The 13,801-nt window shown below is 51.5% G+C and overlaps 2 protein-coding genes across 2 annotated transcripts; both read left to right on the top strand.

Moving 5' to 3' along the window:
* Window positions 1-7,785: 7,785 nt before the first annotated feature.
* PG997_008442 (uncharacterized protein) lies at window positions 7,786-9,090 on the top strand (the record flags this gene model as incomplete). The annotated part of the gene is made up of 5 exons (XM_066812757.1): window positions 7,786-8,035; window positions 8,111-8,308; window positions 8,370-8,495; window positions 8,578-8,680; window positions 8,796-9,090. 5 exons carry the CDS (start codon window positions 7,786-7,788, stop codon window positions 9,088-9,090), a joined length of 972 nt encoding a protein of 323 aa, XP_066668099.1.
* A 1,635-nt stretch (window positions 9,091-10,725) lies between these two features.
* PG997_008441 (fungal specific transcription factor) lies at window positions 10,726-13,445 on the top strand (the record flags this gene model as incomplete). Its single annotated transcript, XM_066812756.1, has 3 exons — window positions 10,726-11,747; window positions 11,858-12,304; window positions 12,365-13,445. 3 exons carry the CDS (start codon window positions 10,726-10,728, stop codon window positions 13,443-13,445), a joined length of 2,550 nt encoding a protein of 849 aa, XP_066668098.1.
* Window positions 13,446-13,801: the final 356 nt, after the last annotated feature.

Genomic DNA, 13,801 nt, shown 5'->3' with positions numbered 1-13,801 from the left:
CAAAGATGAGCACTGATATGCAAGGCTGGATGGCACTAGCGGGTTGGCGGACTCTGACATCGCGTGGTGCCCTGGTCCCTCCACGGTGATCGGACCGAAACTCCCATCCGTTCTTTCAATGTCATGTCATCGCCTTCTGGATTGTATGCATAAACAACGCTGGTCATCTCTCATTGGCGGGTTTTGATTCGCGCAAGCTCCACGAACCAATCCTATCCTCGAGCATGACACTGGCTCATATGTAACAGGCGATATTCCTGTAGAGTTGAGCTCAACTTTGTTAACTGCTGGCTTCGTCTTCAGTAGGAACCTAGGACCCATCTTCATTCGGCCAAATCGGGGGCACCCACAATGACTGGACGCTTGCTCCAACCGCTCGGACAACTGCCACACACTCCACCACCGTCTTCGGATCCGGAATTCGAGCAAGGCGCTACGGCCGCATCACAACGGGGCTGCATATTAAACAACCTTGCGGCAATGGTCCCGGCATGCGATGAGATTTAGCTTTGCGATGATATTCTCGGGTCTTGAATGCATCTCAGTTTCTCCTGGACCCGAAGGGCTCCTTCACGCTGCTCTGCTTCTACTCGGGCGGCTGCGAATTAAACCGCAGCCAGTTGATAGGCGGTCTGAACATAGAGCAGCAGTCCCTTCAAGCAGCGGCCGTTTCTCGTATGGGCAGTCTGCGCTCAGATGATGGCATGAACAATATACCTCGACTTCTCATAAAGTCACACTGTCCCCCTCCGATCGAGCCTAGAGTCGAGCAAATGTCAGCTCAGACATCCGCACTGAGACACGCATAACGTTATGACGCCTGCCGGCGCACCACCCGTATGCATGCAACGACATATGACTGTTGGGACTAATCCGTTCTGGAAGCGAGACTTCAGAATTGGCCGAAGGGTCCTTCCGCATCGGGTATGGCTCAAGCTGCAGGTACTCTCTGCCGCGTCCATGAGCCGTGTCTGGGAGACTGGGATGGTATAACGGCACTCCTATATTGGGTATCCTCAAATCCTGAGGGCTAATGTTGTTGTGTCCGCAAGTGGGTGGCTGCCACCGACCGCTATGGCAAGGTCTGCGGTTCCAGCACCTGGGCGAATTGGCAGCCTGTCAGACCCTCACATGGACCACAACGAGCATGCCCTACATTACATCGCTCATACGGTATCGATGCCAAGGCAGCCTAGGACACCCTCTGTCCCAGAATCTCTGTAGATTTGGAGCGGCCGACAGTCGTTTGGCGGCAGGAGGACCGACTTTCCTGGAGCAGGTTGGCAAAAGAAAAAGGCTTGTGTTACATCATCGGCATCTTCTGAACGATATTCTCACTCAGCGCAACATGCTTCCAATGCGGATGTATTCGTACAGCCTCTGGTGTGGTTCCCATCACCGCTCGCACGAATAGAAACTCCGCCCGAGGACCTTGTTACACCCGAAAGCCGAAGACACCGGAGCAAAGACGAAGGGAAAGGTATACACGTCTATCAGCACGTGTTTCAGGTATTAGCATGCGTCACCTTCTGTATTTTGGTATTCTAAACCAACATGGTCGAAAAGTCGGCACCGGCAATCCCTTCTCCGTCAAGTAGGATTGACAGGAATGTAAAGATACCGCGGCGCTGAACAACGCCTTACGTGCAAGCCTGTTTAGTACGACCCGCATATACGCCAAGGATGCTACTTGCATGAGTTTCCATCGTACTGTTGTTGTATACTACCAAAAGCCCGCCTGGTAGGTTCATGGCTGCCGCCAAGGGAGAAAACATCGTGAACGACGCTGGCTTGTTGCTCGAGATGCAGCCATATACTGGAGCCTATTACATATGTCCAAGCGGCACCAAGCAATATCTAGCGATAGCTACAACGTTCATGTGAGTTCATCTGATAGATCTATATATGTGGGAACTAGTAGAGCCCCCGGTATGATGTACATCGAGGTGGATAGGAGGGCCCTGTGGCGAACCATTCACGAGACAGGACCAGCTTCCCCGGATTGTCAAGCATCCTGGAGAGGGCTCCACATGAAGCCAAGCTGAGGAGAAGGTCACAGCCGGAGGTTCCAGCCTCCTCGCCTCCCACATGCACCACGAAAGCGAGCGTGGCTCTACAACACACGATGGCTAACATTAAGCTAGTCCCCCTTATTCTCGTGTAGGATGCCTAGGTAAGCTTTGTGCAAGGCCACACAGCTCGAAACATTATATGGAGTGGCCATTATAACAAGTGCACCGCCAGGAAAGCCGGCTATCCTTCCAGATTGGAGCCTTGCCTGATAGGGCTCCTACTGAGCACACACACGGCGATCTAGCGTTGCATCTGTCAAACAAGGACCGGCCTGTGAGGGGGGAGTAAAACCTCCCACAGCAAGTAGATGGCTGCTGGCTGCTGCCGCTACTACCAAGCTTAAACGGGTCGTCCGAACGTGCATTGCTAGCTTTGAATGTATGCATACTCCTGCTCTGCGTGCGACTTACACATGCAACTTTATATATAAATGTATGCATATAAAAGTGCAGCTATATACCACAGCTGGCGCTTTCATAGTTCTCTGTGCGTAAGGAACCCGGGGTTCTTGCTTTCCGCTTTCTGCTCTTCTTCTTCTCCAGCCTCCGTTAACCGAGACAGACGAGAAGGGAAGGCCGAGACCCTGTACCGCGCTTGATACAGACACGATCGACTTCAGGTGGATAAGTCGTTTTGTGCTGGACGGCAAGATTGTCTCATGGGCTGTGGAGACGCGGCCACAGTCTACGAATAGAAAGCCATGACAGTTCATAATATCATCTCCTGCTATTACTCCTCGCTATCCCATTTTCACGACCCTGGGGTAGTTCCTCCGTCGGAACTTAGTATGTTGACTATCCGCGAAGTAGGTGAGTTAGAGATCAGGCTCCTACGAAGCAATCTTCGTGCCCGCCAACACGAGCACGGGGTTCGGAGACACAAAAAGTGACGATCAAAGCTTTTGACCAAGGAAAAGTAAATGAGTTGCTGTAAAGTCGCCGCAATATAGATTAAAAGGTGAGGATTTGTTGCCCCGAGTCGACCCTCACCCCCGGCCTGAGCTGTGTTCAATATATCGTATCCCTGCCAATGGCTTCATCCTTGATGCCCTTCCTTCCTCAGCCGCCGCCACCCACTCTCATCTCCTTCCTCCGCAGTAGTTCCCTTTCGACCTCACAGGCCTGTCTTCCACGAGGTGTGAAATATAAGAGAACCAGACCTGTCGACAACGATGATGTTGGTCCAACTCAGTGTGTAGACCCAGATCCCGTGCATTCGGGGGCGTGTTACTAGTGCCATATCGGAGAGCTTGTTCGCGAATACCCAAGAGATCCAAGAGTGCAACGGTGTGTACCCGGGATCACTTTTCGTCTACCCGAGCTGCTTTCGCAGCGAGGGAGGAAGTCCTACGTGGAAAGCTCCGGGCTTGGCTTTGCAGGGGATGCAATTGAGTGTGTGTGTATGTGTTTGTATGTTGCGCGCGCCTTTTTGGTGCGATCTACATGCCTAGTGTTCGTGCACTTGATCAGCGGGAGGGTTTATGACGATAGGGGGAGAGGGGGTTCACTGCTCCCTCCCTCCCTCTCTCTCTCTCTCTGTGTGTGTGTGTGTATTTGACATGGCTCTCCCCGCATTCGCTTACATGCCTATTTTGGGTTATGTACATACACACATGATGTTACATGCAACCAATCCCATTGAATTTTGCTTGGGGATGGGGTGGAGGCCGACCTACCTGTCACGACGGGCCAAGCCAAAAGTACGAAAGTCTTTGCACGTCGTATCCTCTTCCGAGCTGTGGGGGCCAGAGACGCGAGGGGGGAAAGGGTGGTAAGAAAGAAAGAAAAAACAAAGGAGACCAGAGACCATGAGGTGGTGTGCTGCTCCCTCCCCAATCAATCAGTAGTCGGCCCTGAACCAGGATCCATCATCGAGCATGCACTAGGTCCGTCCGTTCACCAATGCCGGACTTCTTATTCAGTCTTGAACTACGTTGAAGCGAAGCGAAGTGTGTGTGTGTGTGCTCATCCAGTTACTTTACCTGCTACGTACGTAGGTCTGTGTATGTGCGTGCGTGTGTGCGTGTGCATTCGCGAGCAATGCGCTACAGCTACCGTCTTCGTTACTTGCTACTATTGTTGTTTACGTCGCTTACTTGGAGCTGTTACCACCGACTGACGGCTGGGCTGCGCGTGGGCACCCTTTTTCGGCCGCGAGACATGACATGTTACGGCGGCATAGGCGGAAAACTATGTCCCGATGCTAGGTATATTCCCTTTCCACACATTGGATCGGGATGCTGAAAGTTGACAGGGCCTCTCTCTTTTGGAGCATCCTCCTCTTTGGGGAAAGCACGGTGCCTGGTATCAAAGCGATCTCATTGCCATGATGACGTTTGATCGTAACTGCCTTCGTACAGCTGAGTCCGACGGCCAGAATGGGAAAAGGAAGTGCAAGAAAGCAGAGCACTGACAGTGACGTTTCGACGTTCGCGCGCGAGAGTGGTTTAACCGTCTTTCCCGCTATTCAACCTGTCAATGCAGCGGGCCCTCTTGAGCTCGTCCGACCTACCCATGTGTCACAGCGGATAGCGGGCTACCTGGGCACCGAAAAACGCTTCTGCGGGAGTTATTCCAATGAGGGTATATGGGTGGGCGTCCGAGTGAACGTGGTGAGTTTGGACCTCCCCGTTGATCTCAAGCCCTCCCGTGTGTTGTAACCATTTTGCACGGTCATCCTTATGCTGTCTTCCAGTCAAGAGGTGTCTCCATCTACTCTAGAGTAGCGTCGATCCGACTCTCCAGTGAGCCTTTTGGGGGATCTTAGACCGTGCTTGGCTTGTTTGAAAGGTAGTCTGACACTATCTGTAGTATGATATCTTGCCATGAGGTGATTTGGGACTAGACATAGCAGTAGCATAGCTTCTGTTGACGTCTAGATCGTCTTATGCCCCCATATTGACCAAAGACCCCTGCGGAGCGGCTTGGCTCTGGTATAGTGAAGGCGTAACCTCGCATGGGCTCAAGGACCGCCATCAAGGGGTTATTGATCCAGCTCATGGTGCTTGTCTCATGCGCGAAGACACTGCGCATTGCGTGTGCGCACACGGGGTCTGCATAATCTTACACACCAGGTCTGTGTGGACACGACCGGATCAGTTGGCCTCTCACCATGATGGTAAATCTACTGAGATATGATAAGCCTGAACGGAAAGGGGGAGGGGGCGGGTGAACTGTCGGGGATCTTCTGTACCCGACCTCACGATGAGACGACCTGGCCCGTGTGACACCCTCAGATAGGAGACGGGTAAGGACTTGGTCCTCGTTACGTCTGATGCTCCACACACTACTGTGAGCAAGAATGACTACGAGGATGATGATAGGAGGTGATATTGGAGCAAGTGATAGACACTGGCCGGTCGATCACATTGTCGCAGCTGTGTTGGCAACTCTTAAGCAAAGGCCAGAGTGCAGTTTCAAACCGAAGGTACTGTCATAATACGTTGCGACGTCTAATCTCTCATCTGTATGCATGCCCATGTTGCCAAGTCGATCGCTGTCAGCATCGGCTCCCAAGGAAACTACCATCGTCAGTGCGAAGCGAGGGCGGCACTTGTTCGCCATCATCCAGGCTGACGGGTACCTATAGCTCGCACTCCAGAGTACTCCTTCCTCGTTCCTACTCACCCTCGAGCCCCTTTGAGACCACCATCACGAAGGACGTGAAACGAAGACACTCCTTCTGTCGTCTCATCTAGGTGAACCAACCCCCTTAATACGTTGTACGCCAGGACCCCATCCTCTGATACATCTACGGTCATACATAGATGCTCGCCACTCGGAAGAGGAGACCACGCATGGCGATGATTTTGGGTTTCGTCGTGGGTGAAACATTGCCCCCACGGTCTCAATTGGAATAGGGGCACGAGGTAGCTGCAACCTCCGAACGTTGAACACCCTCGCTGTTTTGGACGCCCTGATCAACATCACTTATGAGACGGTCTCCTGAACCTCATCGGGCAGGCTCCGAGTCTCATATGCGTCTTCGTTATCGGGCGGAAGGGGGTTCTAGACAGAAACGAGCCATTCCATCTTGATCACCATACTACGTGGCATGAGAAGAGCCGAATTCATCGACCGATTCGACAAATCTACGTGGGACGAGCACAAAACGAGAGCTACACTCCATGTCATGGGTCATGGTGTGCGTAGAAGAATATCCAGTCACCAAGAACAAGGGGCTATGGCTCTGTAACAACCACAGACGTGCGACTAGTTTGAGAAGTATGATAGCAGAACGTGCTTCCCACATATTGGATGTCCCATAGAATGCCGTGGCCAAAGTCCCAATGGCTGATCGGACTCGATTGGACCCTCTGCCTGGCTAGCGGATGTGATGGGCATGAGGGTGGCTTGCCTAGTCACATCATTGTACATGCTTAGCCAAGTTTCCACGATATGAGTCCACTAAAGAAGTATGTGGTGGTATATACCTGAAAGTACGAAAAAAGGGGGGGAGGAAATTTTGTGATACTGTAATGAGGACTCTGGTTACATACTCTTTATGGACCGGTGCCCGTTGTGCAGTGATCGGCTGGTCACTCAAATGCTGGTAGAAAGAAAAAGAAAAAAGACACTAGTACCTAGATACAATTTGGAATAGATATCGGAAAGGCGGGAGACGAAAGCTCTAATCAGAAAAGAAGGGGGAAAAGTTGACCACAAGGGGACTCGAAAAACTTGACTGGAGAGGAAGTTAAACCCTCTTGCCTTTGAGTATAATGGAATAACAATATTAAGCGCTAGGCTGTACCTGCCCGGTCAAGGGATTACGAGTATATCTAGATATGTATGGACTCTTCGAGTTGGGTCTGTACGTTGCTCTGTCGCTGGAGCGGGTGAGGGAGTATTCAAACCTTGACCCAGGCATAGTTCGTGGCTGTGGAGATAGGGGAGGACGACGGACTTCAAGCGAAAGAAAAGAGGATTGATTAGCGCGAGAAGACCAAAAATGCAGGCCAGCAATTGGAACTATAGGGGAGGGGGTTGAGAAGTCACGAAAAGCGTGCCTGGATATTGCTTAGGCTCGTTTATGTCCAAATTCATATCACTTGCCTTCAACAATGACATCGTGTAGGATTTAAGCAAAATTATGTCGAGCCCTTACTCTTATCTTTCCTTGTCTTATTATTGATTGATACGGATGAGAAATAGTACCACAATATTGATTGATGCTGGACGAGGCGGGTCAGCCCCTATTTGCATTCTTGTTGTGACTTGCCAGTCTTAGGAAGCAGGTAAGGCCCAAAGCAATAGCTCCAGGCCACCACAGTAGCAACAATTTAAGCCATTGATTCCAATATTGAATACGATATTTGGTCTTGCGGGCCCCATGCTGCAGTTATTGGTTCATTTGACCAATCTGTGTTGAGTTTATGGTGGTATCTGAAGACCCAGTATTGATTGACCTGCAGCACACCCGAAAAGCCTGTCGTGTCATACTTTCTCCTAATAATAATAATACAAATTGATGGACATAATCGTTCTGCCTTTCTTTGCTTGAGAGGCTGCTAATACGAAAGCGGGACATCAGTCTTTGTTGGTAAGGCATGGCTTCTAGACAATGCCCTTCCCATTTGCTCATCACGGCATGGTCGCAAAGAAGGCTGCCCGAAGAGCCTCTCGCAAATAACAGAAGCATGAAAACTCTGAGTGGCCCTTGGCTATACAGTAATGGTGTAAAATCATACCTGTCTTGGGGTGTGCAAGTAGAATGGGGAGCCGCTTCACAAACAACATCGGGCTTTACTTCGCCAACGATTTCAGGTACAAGAATGAGGAGCAAATCGGCGAAGGGGCTTTCGGGTGTGTCTTTAAGATCAAAGATAATCAGGCGGCTGATAGCACTGCCCAGCGTTTTGCATTGAAAGTTCCCTTTTCTAAAGACTCTCCATCCGGTGAAGACACTTGGATTTCAGAGATCGGTGCCCTTGATGTGAGTCTCTTCCAGTTCTCTAAATGGCGTATGTGCGTTCTTCTACAATTCCTTCATACTAAGTTGGCTGCTCATCTTCTTTCCTTGATATAGGCTCTTCGAGCGGCGGCACATATTGTGAACAATATACCGATTGCCGATGATCCACTGCGCAGACGTCCAACAGGGGCGACCCTGATCGCATCGGGCTGGATATACTTGGAATACCTCGAGAATGGAACCTTTCGCCAGTTTGTAACAAGGCTCCGGACGCTCGACAGAACAGTCCCGAACAGACTGATTTGGCGCATCACCCTCTGTTGTGAGCTGTCGACGCCAACAAAATGCTGCTGAGCGGCCCTTGCTAACTGTCACACGGATAGTGGTCCGAATGTGTATCGCCGTGGCTTGGCCAAACACGTATTCCAGTGGCACGGAACGGATCGAGGAAGTAGAACGGGACAACTACGCCCATATTATCAGCAACACCGATCTTCATGATGAGAACAGTAGGTTCGGACTATTTCTCATGTTTGCTTTCCCATCCACTGGCCACGTCTGCAGCTGACCCTATTCTTTGAAACTACCTAGTGATGTTTAGCAACCTTGACACCGACGGGAGTCTTGAGCACCAACTGACCCCGGTATTGAAGATGATTGATATGGGAGATTGCCAGAGGCAACGGATTATAGAGTAAGGCGCTCATAGCTTCTTTGGCAAGGAAAACCATCAAATATGTACGCAATCCTGTTCTAACCGCCAGACACACTGTAGCGATACACAGTGGATGGAGATGACGACCTTCCAGCTTTACAGCATATCCGACCATATATCAACCCTTCGTATGTGTGGGGCTTCGCAAGTCGCCGAATGAGGTCCCGTTGGACACCGAGATCGCTCATTTGGCCATGATGAGCGACAGGGACGAGGTGGACTTGAGGGTAGTGGCCAGGGATGTGCTCACTTTCGTTACGACGAGGACAGAGGCTTGGTACCGAGCTAAGTATCCCAGAGAATACAATGTTGATCTGAAGACCGATGCTGCCGTCCGGAACTTGGTTAATGCCGTCTTCTTCGATGCGGATAGGACATCAACGGTATGACCATTTACCCCACCATCATGGTTGAAGCTCGGGGGTGTGTTGTAGGTTCAAGATCAAGAGGGAGGACGGACTTGCCCAGGGCACTGTGGCCAAGTGCCTCGGGTTCCTCGAAATAGGATGCATAAAGTATTTGTGTATATACCTATACACCCACCCCACTTGCCTAGTGAGCCCAGCTGGGCTACTTCTCCCGTATATATGAGCAATTACCGGCCACCACCGCGGCCCCCACGCCGGTGATCGTTGCAGATTCTGTGGGTGGCATACACGAAGTAGTAGGCGTCATGGCGTAGGATCGAATGCATGTACATACAGTTGTTCTCGTCAATCCGAATGACAAAACGGGTGTTGGCCTACTACATCATGACGAATGTGTGTGCTTTGAGGGACCTCCAGCGCCAAGGGAAAGGAAACAGGGGATTGTGATTGGTGCTTGGCCAGCCGAGATAAAGCCCCGGCCAATCCATTGGGCATACACAGCACAGGACAACAGCGAAGGATCGCCAAGACATTTTGAATGCATGTAAACAAATAATTGGACATAGCGTACCAAAAAGCCTCGATCCAATTGAAGTCTTGACGAATGATGTGCATCACATGTAATGCCACTCCATGGGGTAGAGGCCGTCATCAGACATTCCCCGGGTCTCCTCCAAGGCATAGGATACATACATGTAAGTATACCTACTTAGGTCTTAGGTAGAAAAAGTCTGGGGGGCGGTTGGGGGAGATATCAAATAGGAAATAGGAAATACCAAACTCCTTATCTCTGCCGTTTTGCAATTGGCCCAATCTCATTGGCCCCGGTGCCCAGAAAGATGGCGCCACATTGGCGATCTTATCTCTTCCGCGTCCTTGGGCGCGCTTGCTTTCGTTTCCGTCTCCGGGAACTGCGATTCTATCTAACTGTGCGTCCCGTTGGTGCCTTGGAGGGTCGAGTCAAGTAACGTCGCCTGCCGCCATGCATTCCCATTCTCTACGTTGCTCTAGCCCACAAACCACCGTCCGTTTCCCCTTTTACCGCCGGCAACTTTCTGCTAGGGCGGTTTAGAATTGCCGAGCGACTCAGGCGAGGCATAATCTCTCTCGCATTGCATCCGACCGCAAAGCTGAGGCTGTCGTGGCTTGAGGGGCGGGGCAGGTCGCTCCAAGTCAATACCTAAAACCGGAGGGGTATCCGTACTGGCCGACACAGACACAGACACAGACGCTGACACTGACACTGACACTGACTGCATCCCCCATGCTACTATCGCCCACCTTCTCGAAGCCAGCCTGCCAGCCAATTCGAGCCATCTTGCAGGCCTCTTCGCCAACACTCTGCGCAAGCCATCATTCTGTTTAGCATCACAATGATATATCGAGGCCATTCGCCACCGACTTTTTGCCTGCCATCGAGCGCATATCCGAGGCCGACAGTAGCTGATTGAGATACCCCTTCGACGCCGATAGCTGATGACCCTCTGGGATACTGGGCCCCTGACCCTACTTCCCAAGCTTAGCTCCGCGCACGCGATTCCATCATCCTTGGTCTGCGACCGACCGCCCCAGTCGCAACCAATTCCTCGAGCCAAATACTCCAGATATATCCCACATCGGACTAACTAGGGCTGGCGAAGAAGGTATTGGCCCATCATGGAGGGCTCAACTTCGTCCCTGTCGCATACCTCGCAGCCTCTGGGTAACTCCAGCATCGGGGTTCCTGGCACAGCACCATCCTCGAACAAGAAGAAGTCGAGGCGCGGGGGCGAGACCGCGGCACAAAAGCGACGCTGTGTCAGTACCGCCTGCATAGCCTGCAGAAAGAGGAAGAGTAAATGCGACGGGGCCTTGCCGAGTTGTGCGGCTTGCTCCAGTGTCTATGGCACCGAGTGTGTCTACGATCCGAACTCGGATCATCGGCGGAAAGGCGTATACCGGGAGAAGATCGACAGCATGAAGGCCCAGAGCTCGACACTCCAGATCCTTATAGAGGCAATCCTGAATGCCGAAGAGGAAGACGTCCCCGAGATTGTCAAGAAGATCCGCACTTGCGACAGCCTGGATATGGTGGCCGAGTCAATTCTGAAGCAGGAGTATGGCAGCAACCCCGACGAAGCAAACCCAACAGAGGAAGACTATACCATAGGAATGCCCATTGAGGGAGAGAGGGAACTGGCAAGGAAGATGGGGGAGTTGCGGTTGGAGAACGGATCAGTACGCTTCATCGGAGGCACTTCGCATCTGATCTATCTTGGCAACCCTACTGCACACAACCCAGAACCTGAACCCCAGGACAGCAACGCGTCCGGCGAAGATCCAATCACCAGCTGGTCCGATGTCACCAAAGATAGGGAACTCGTCGTTCATCTAATGAACATGTATTTCAACTGGCACTACCCTTATTTTGCTACTTTGTCGAAGAATCTCTTCTACCAAGACTTCTTCAGGGGCAAGCCTCATGGGATCCCCCACAAAACCACATACTGCTCCTCTTTGTTGGTTAATGCAATGCTTGCTTTGGGCTGCCACTTCACCGATGTAGATGGCGCATTCGCCAACTCCGGCGACAGCTGGACCAAAGGAGACCACTTTTTCGCGGAATGCAAGCGACTAATTGTGGAGAACGACGAGTACGAGAAGCCGCGGTTAACCACGGTCCAGGCCCTGGCTCTGATGTCGGTCAGAGAGGCTGGCTGCGGACGGGAGGCCAAAGGCTGGGTATACAGCGGCATGAGCTTCCGAATGGCCCAAGATCTTGGGCTGAATCTTGACATTGGGGGATCAGTACAGACAACGAGCGATTAGCAGAGCAGGAGGTGGACGCGCGACGAATAACCTTCTGGGGCTGCTTCTTGTTCGATAAATGCTGGTCCAACTACCTCGGACGCCTGCCTCAACTCCCCAAAAACTCGTACAATGTGCCGAAATACGACGTATTTCCCGACGAGGATGCCGAAGACTGGTCGCCATATACCGATGCTGGCTCAGACGAAACGTCGAGGCAGCCCTCACGGACACGCGCAATAGGTCTTCAGTTGTCGAAGCTCTGTGAGATCAGCAGCGACTTGCTGCTGTTCTTCTATCATCCAAGTCATATAGGAAGGTCGAGTGGAAAGTCCGTGGAGCTCAAGAAACTTAGCGAACTGCATAGACGCCTGGAAGACTGGCGGAAGGAATTGCCCAAGGAGCTGGAACCCAAGGAAGGGCAATTGCCCAACGCAATCTTGATGCAGTAAGTCGATGACCAGTCAAAACGATGTAATGCTCAGAACGGCTAACTATGCGCCTCTAGTATGTTTTTCCATCTTCAGTACATACATCTATTCAGGCCATTTCTGAAGTACGCACCCAATGCATCGCCATTGCCGCCACACGTGTCGCCACGGAGAATATGCACAGCCAATGCTGGAGCGATCTCCAAACTCATGCGGCTGTACAAGAAGCTCTACAATCTACGACAGATTTGCAACATAGCCGTGTACATGCTTCACTCTGCCTGTACCATTCATTTACTGAATCTCCCCGAAAAGACTGCCAAACGAGATATCACGCACGGCATCAAGCACCTGGAGGAAATCGCCGAGGATTGGCTCTGCGGGAGGCGGACACTGAGCATCCTCAGTGTTTTGGTGCGCAAATGGAATGTCGAACTCCCCGAAGAAGCGGCTCATTCGCTGCAGCGAGCTGACGAGAAATGGGGTACATTCAGCACATCCGAAGTGCCTTCTCCCAAATCCCATTTGACGGCATCACCTTCGCCGCCGGCTGCAAAGCAAGAACAATACAGCCCTGCGCATCTCGTCACATATGGCAACGGCCCCGGCTCACGTATGGCGTCTGCTTCGACAATACCGCCCGAAATGATGGGCGGGTTTGCCTCGTCGTCCACCGATTTCGGTAAACTGCCGAATATGCAAACGGTCGGAAGCGCCGCAGCCGGTAAAAACCCGGCCGCCTTGAGTATAGACAATGTGACAGGTACGACTTGGCGTCAACCAGCATTAGGTCACACAATTCCTAGCTACGCCCGATCTTACGCCGCTGTCTCCAATAGCAGTGGTGACTCGAGTCAGCCGTCACGGACAGCCACGCGGAACGTGACACCAAGCTCGGCTTACGCCGTCGACGGGTCGGACTGGTATTTGAGGGACGGCGCCAATTGGCAGTCCAGCTTTGATACATGGACGACCAACAACAACAATACCGGAATATCAGCTGACCCATCTGTATTCATGTTCACGGCAAATCCCAACAGCACCGGCAACCCAGCTAATGCCCAGCGATCCCCTCCAGCATCTAGCTTTGATTTCGATAGTATTGAGAGTCTTACCAATTCCATGACCCCTTGGGACAATCTTCCTGGTCTTGAATGATCAAGCCGGAACTCTGGGTCAAACCATTTCCCAGTATATATATGGGAAGTTGCCGAGCGTATGGAGTTCTTCGGCCATCGGAGAGTTTTATAGTAAGCCATGTTATGCTTCGAACGGATGGGACGGATCAGGCTTACAAAAGGATACCATATGGGGACAAGGAGTTCAGCGAGGTTTATGATTTCTTATGACCAACTATGGATCATTAACGATGTACTGTGATCAAGAGGAACTTCCCATAATAATTCAAGCTTTCCTGAAGGGGCAAAGTGAGATGAACATGACCATAATGTGTGCCGTGTGATAATGTGTCAGAGTATGTATGTGCTTGAAATTGAATGCAGTGGATCAAATTG

Source organism: Apiospora hydei (genome assembly GCF_038363865.1).
Source record: "Apiospora hydei strain CBS 114990 chromosome Unknown utg000006l_segment0_segment0, whole genome shotgun sequence".
NCBI lineage: Eukaryota > Fungi > Ascomycota > Sordariomycetes > Amphisphaeriales > Apiosporaceae > Apiospora > Apiospora hydei.
The sequence above is the reverse complement of the archived record's forward strand: the minus strand, read 5'-3'. Positions and strand labels throughout refer to the sequence as shown.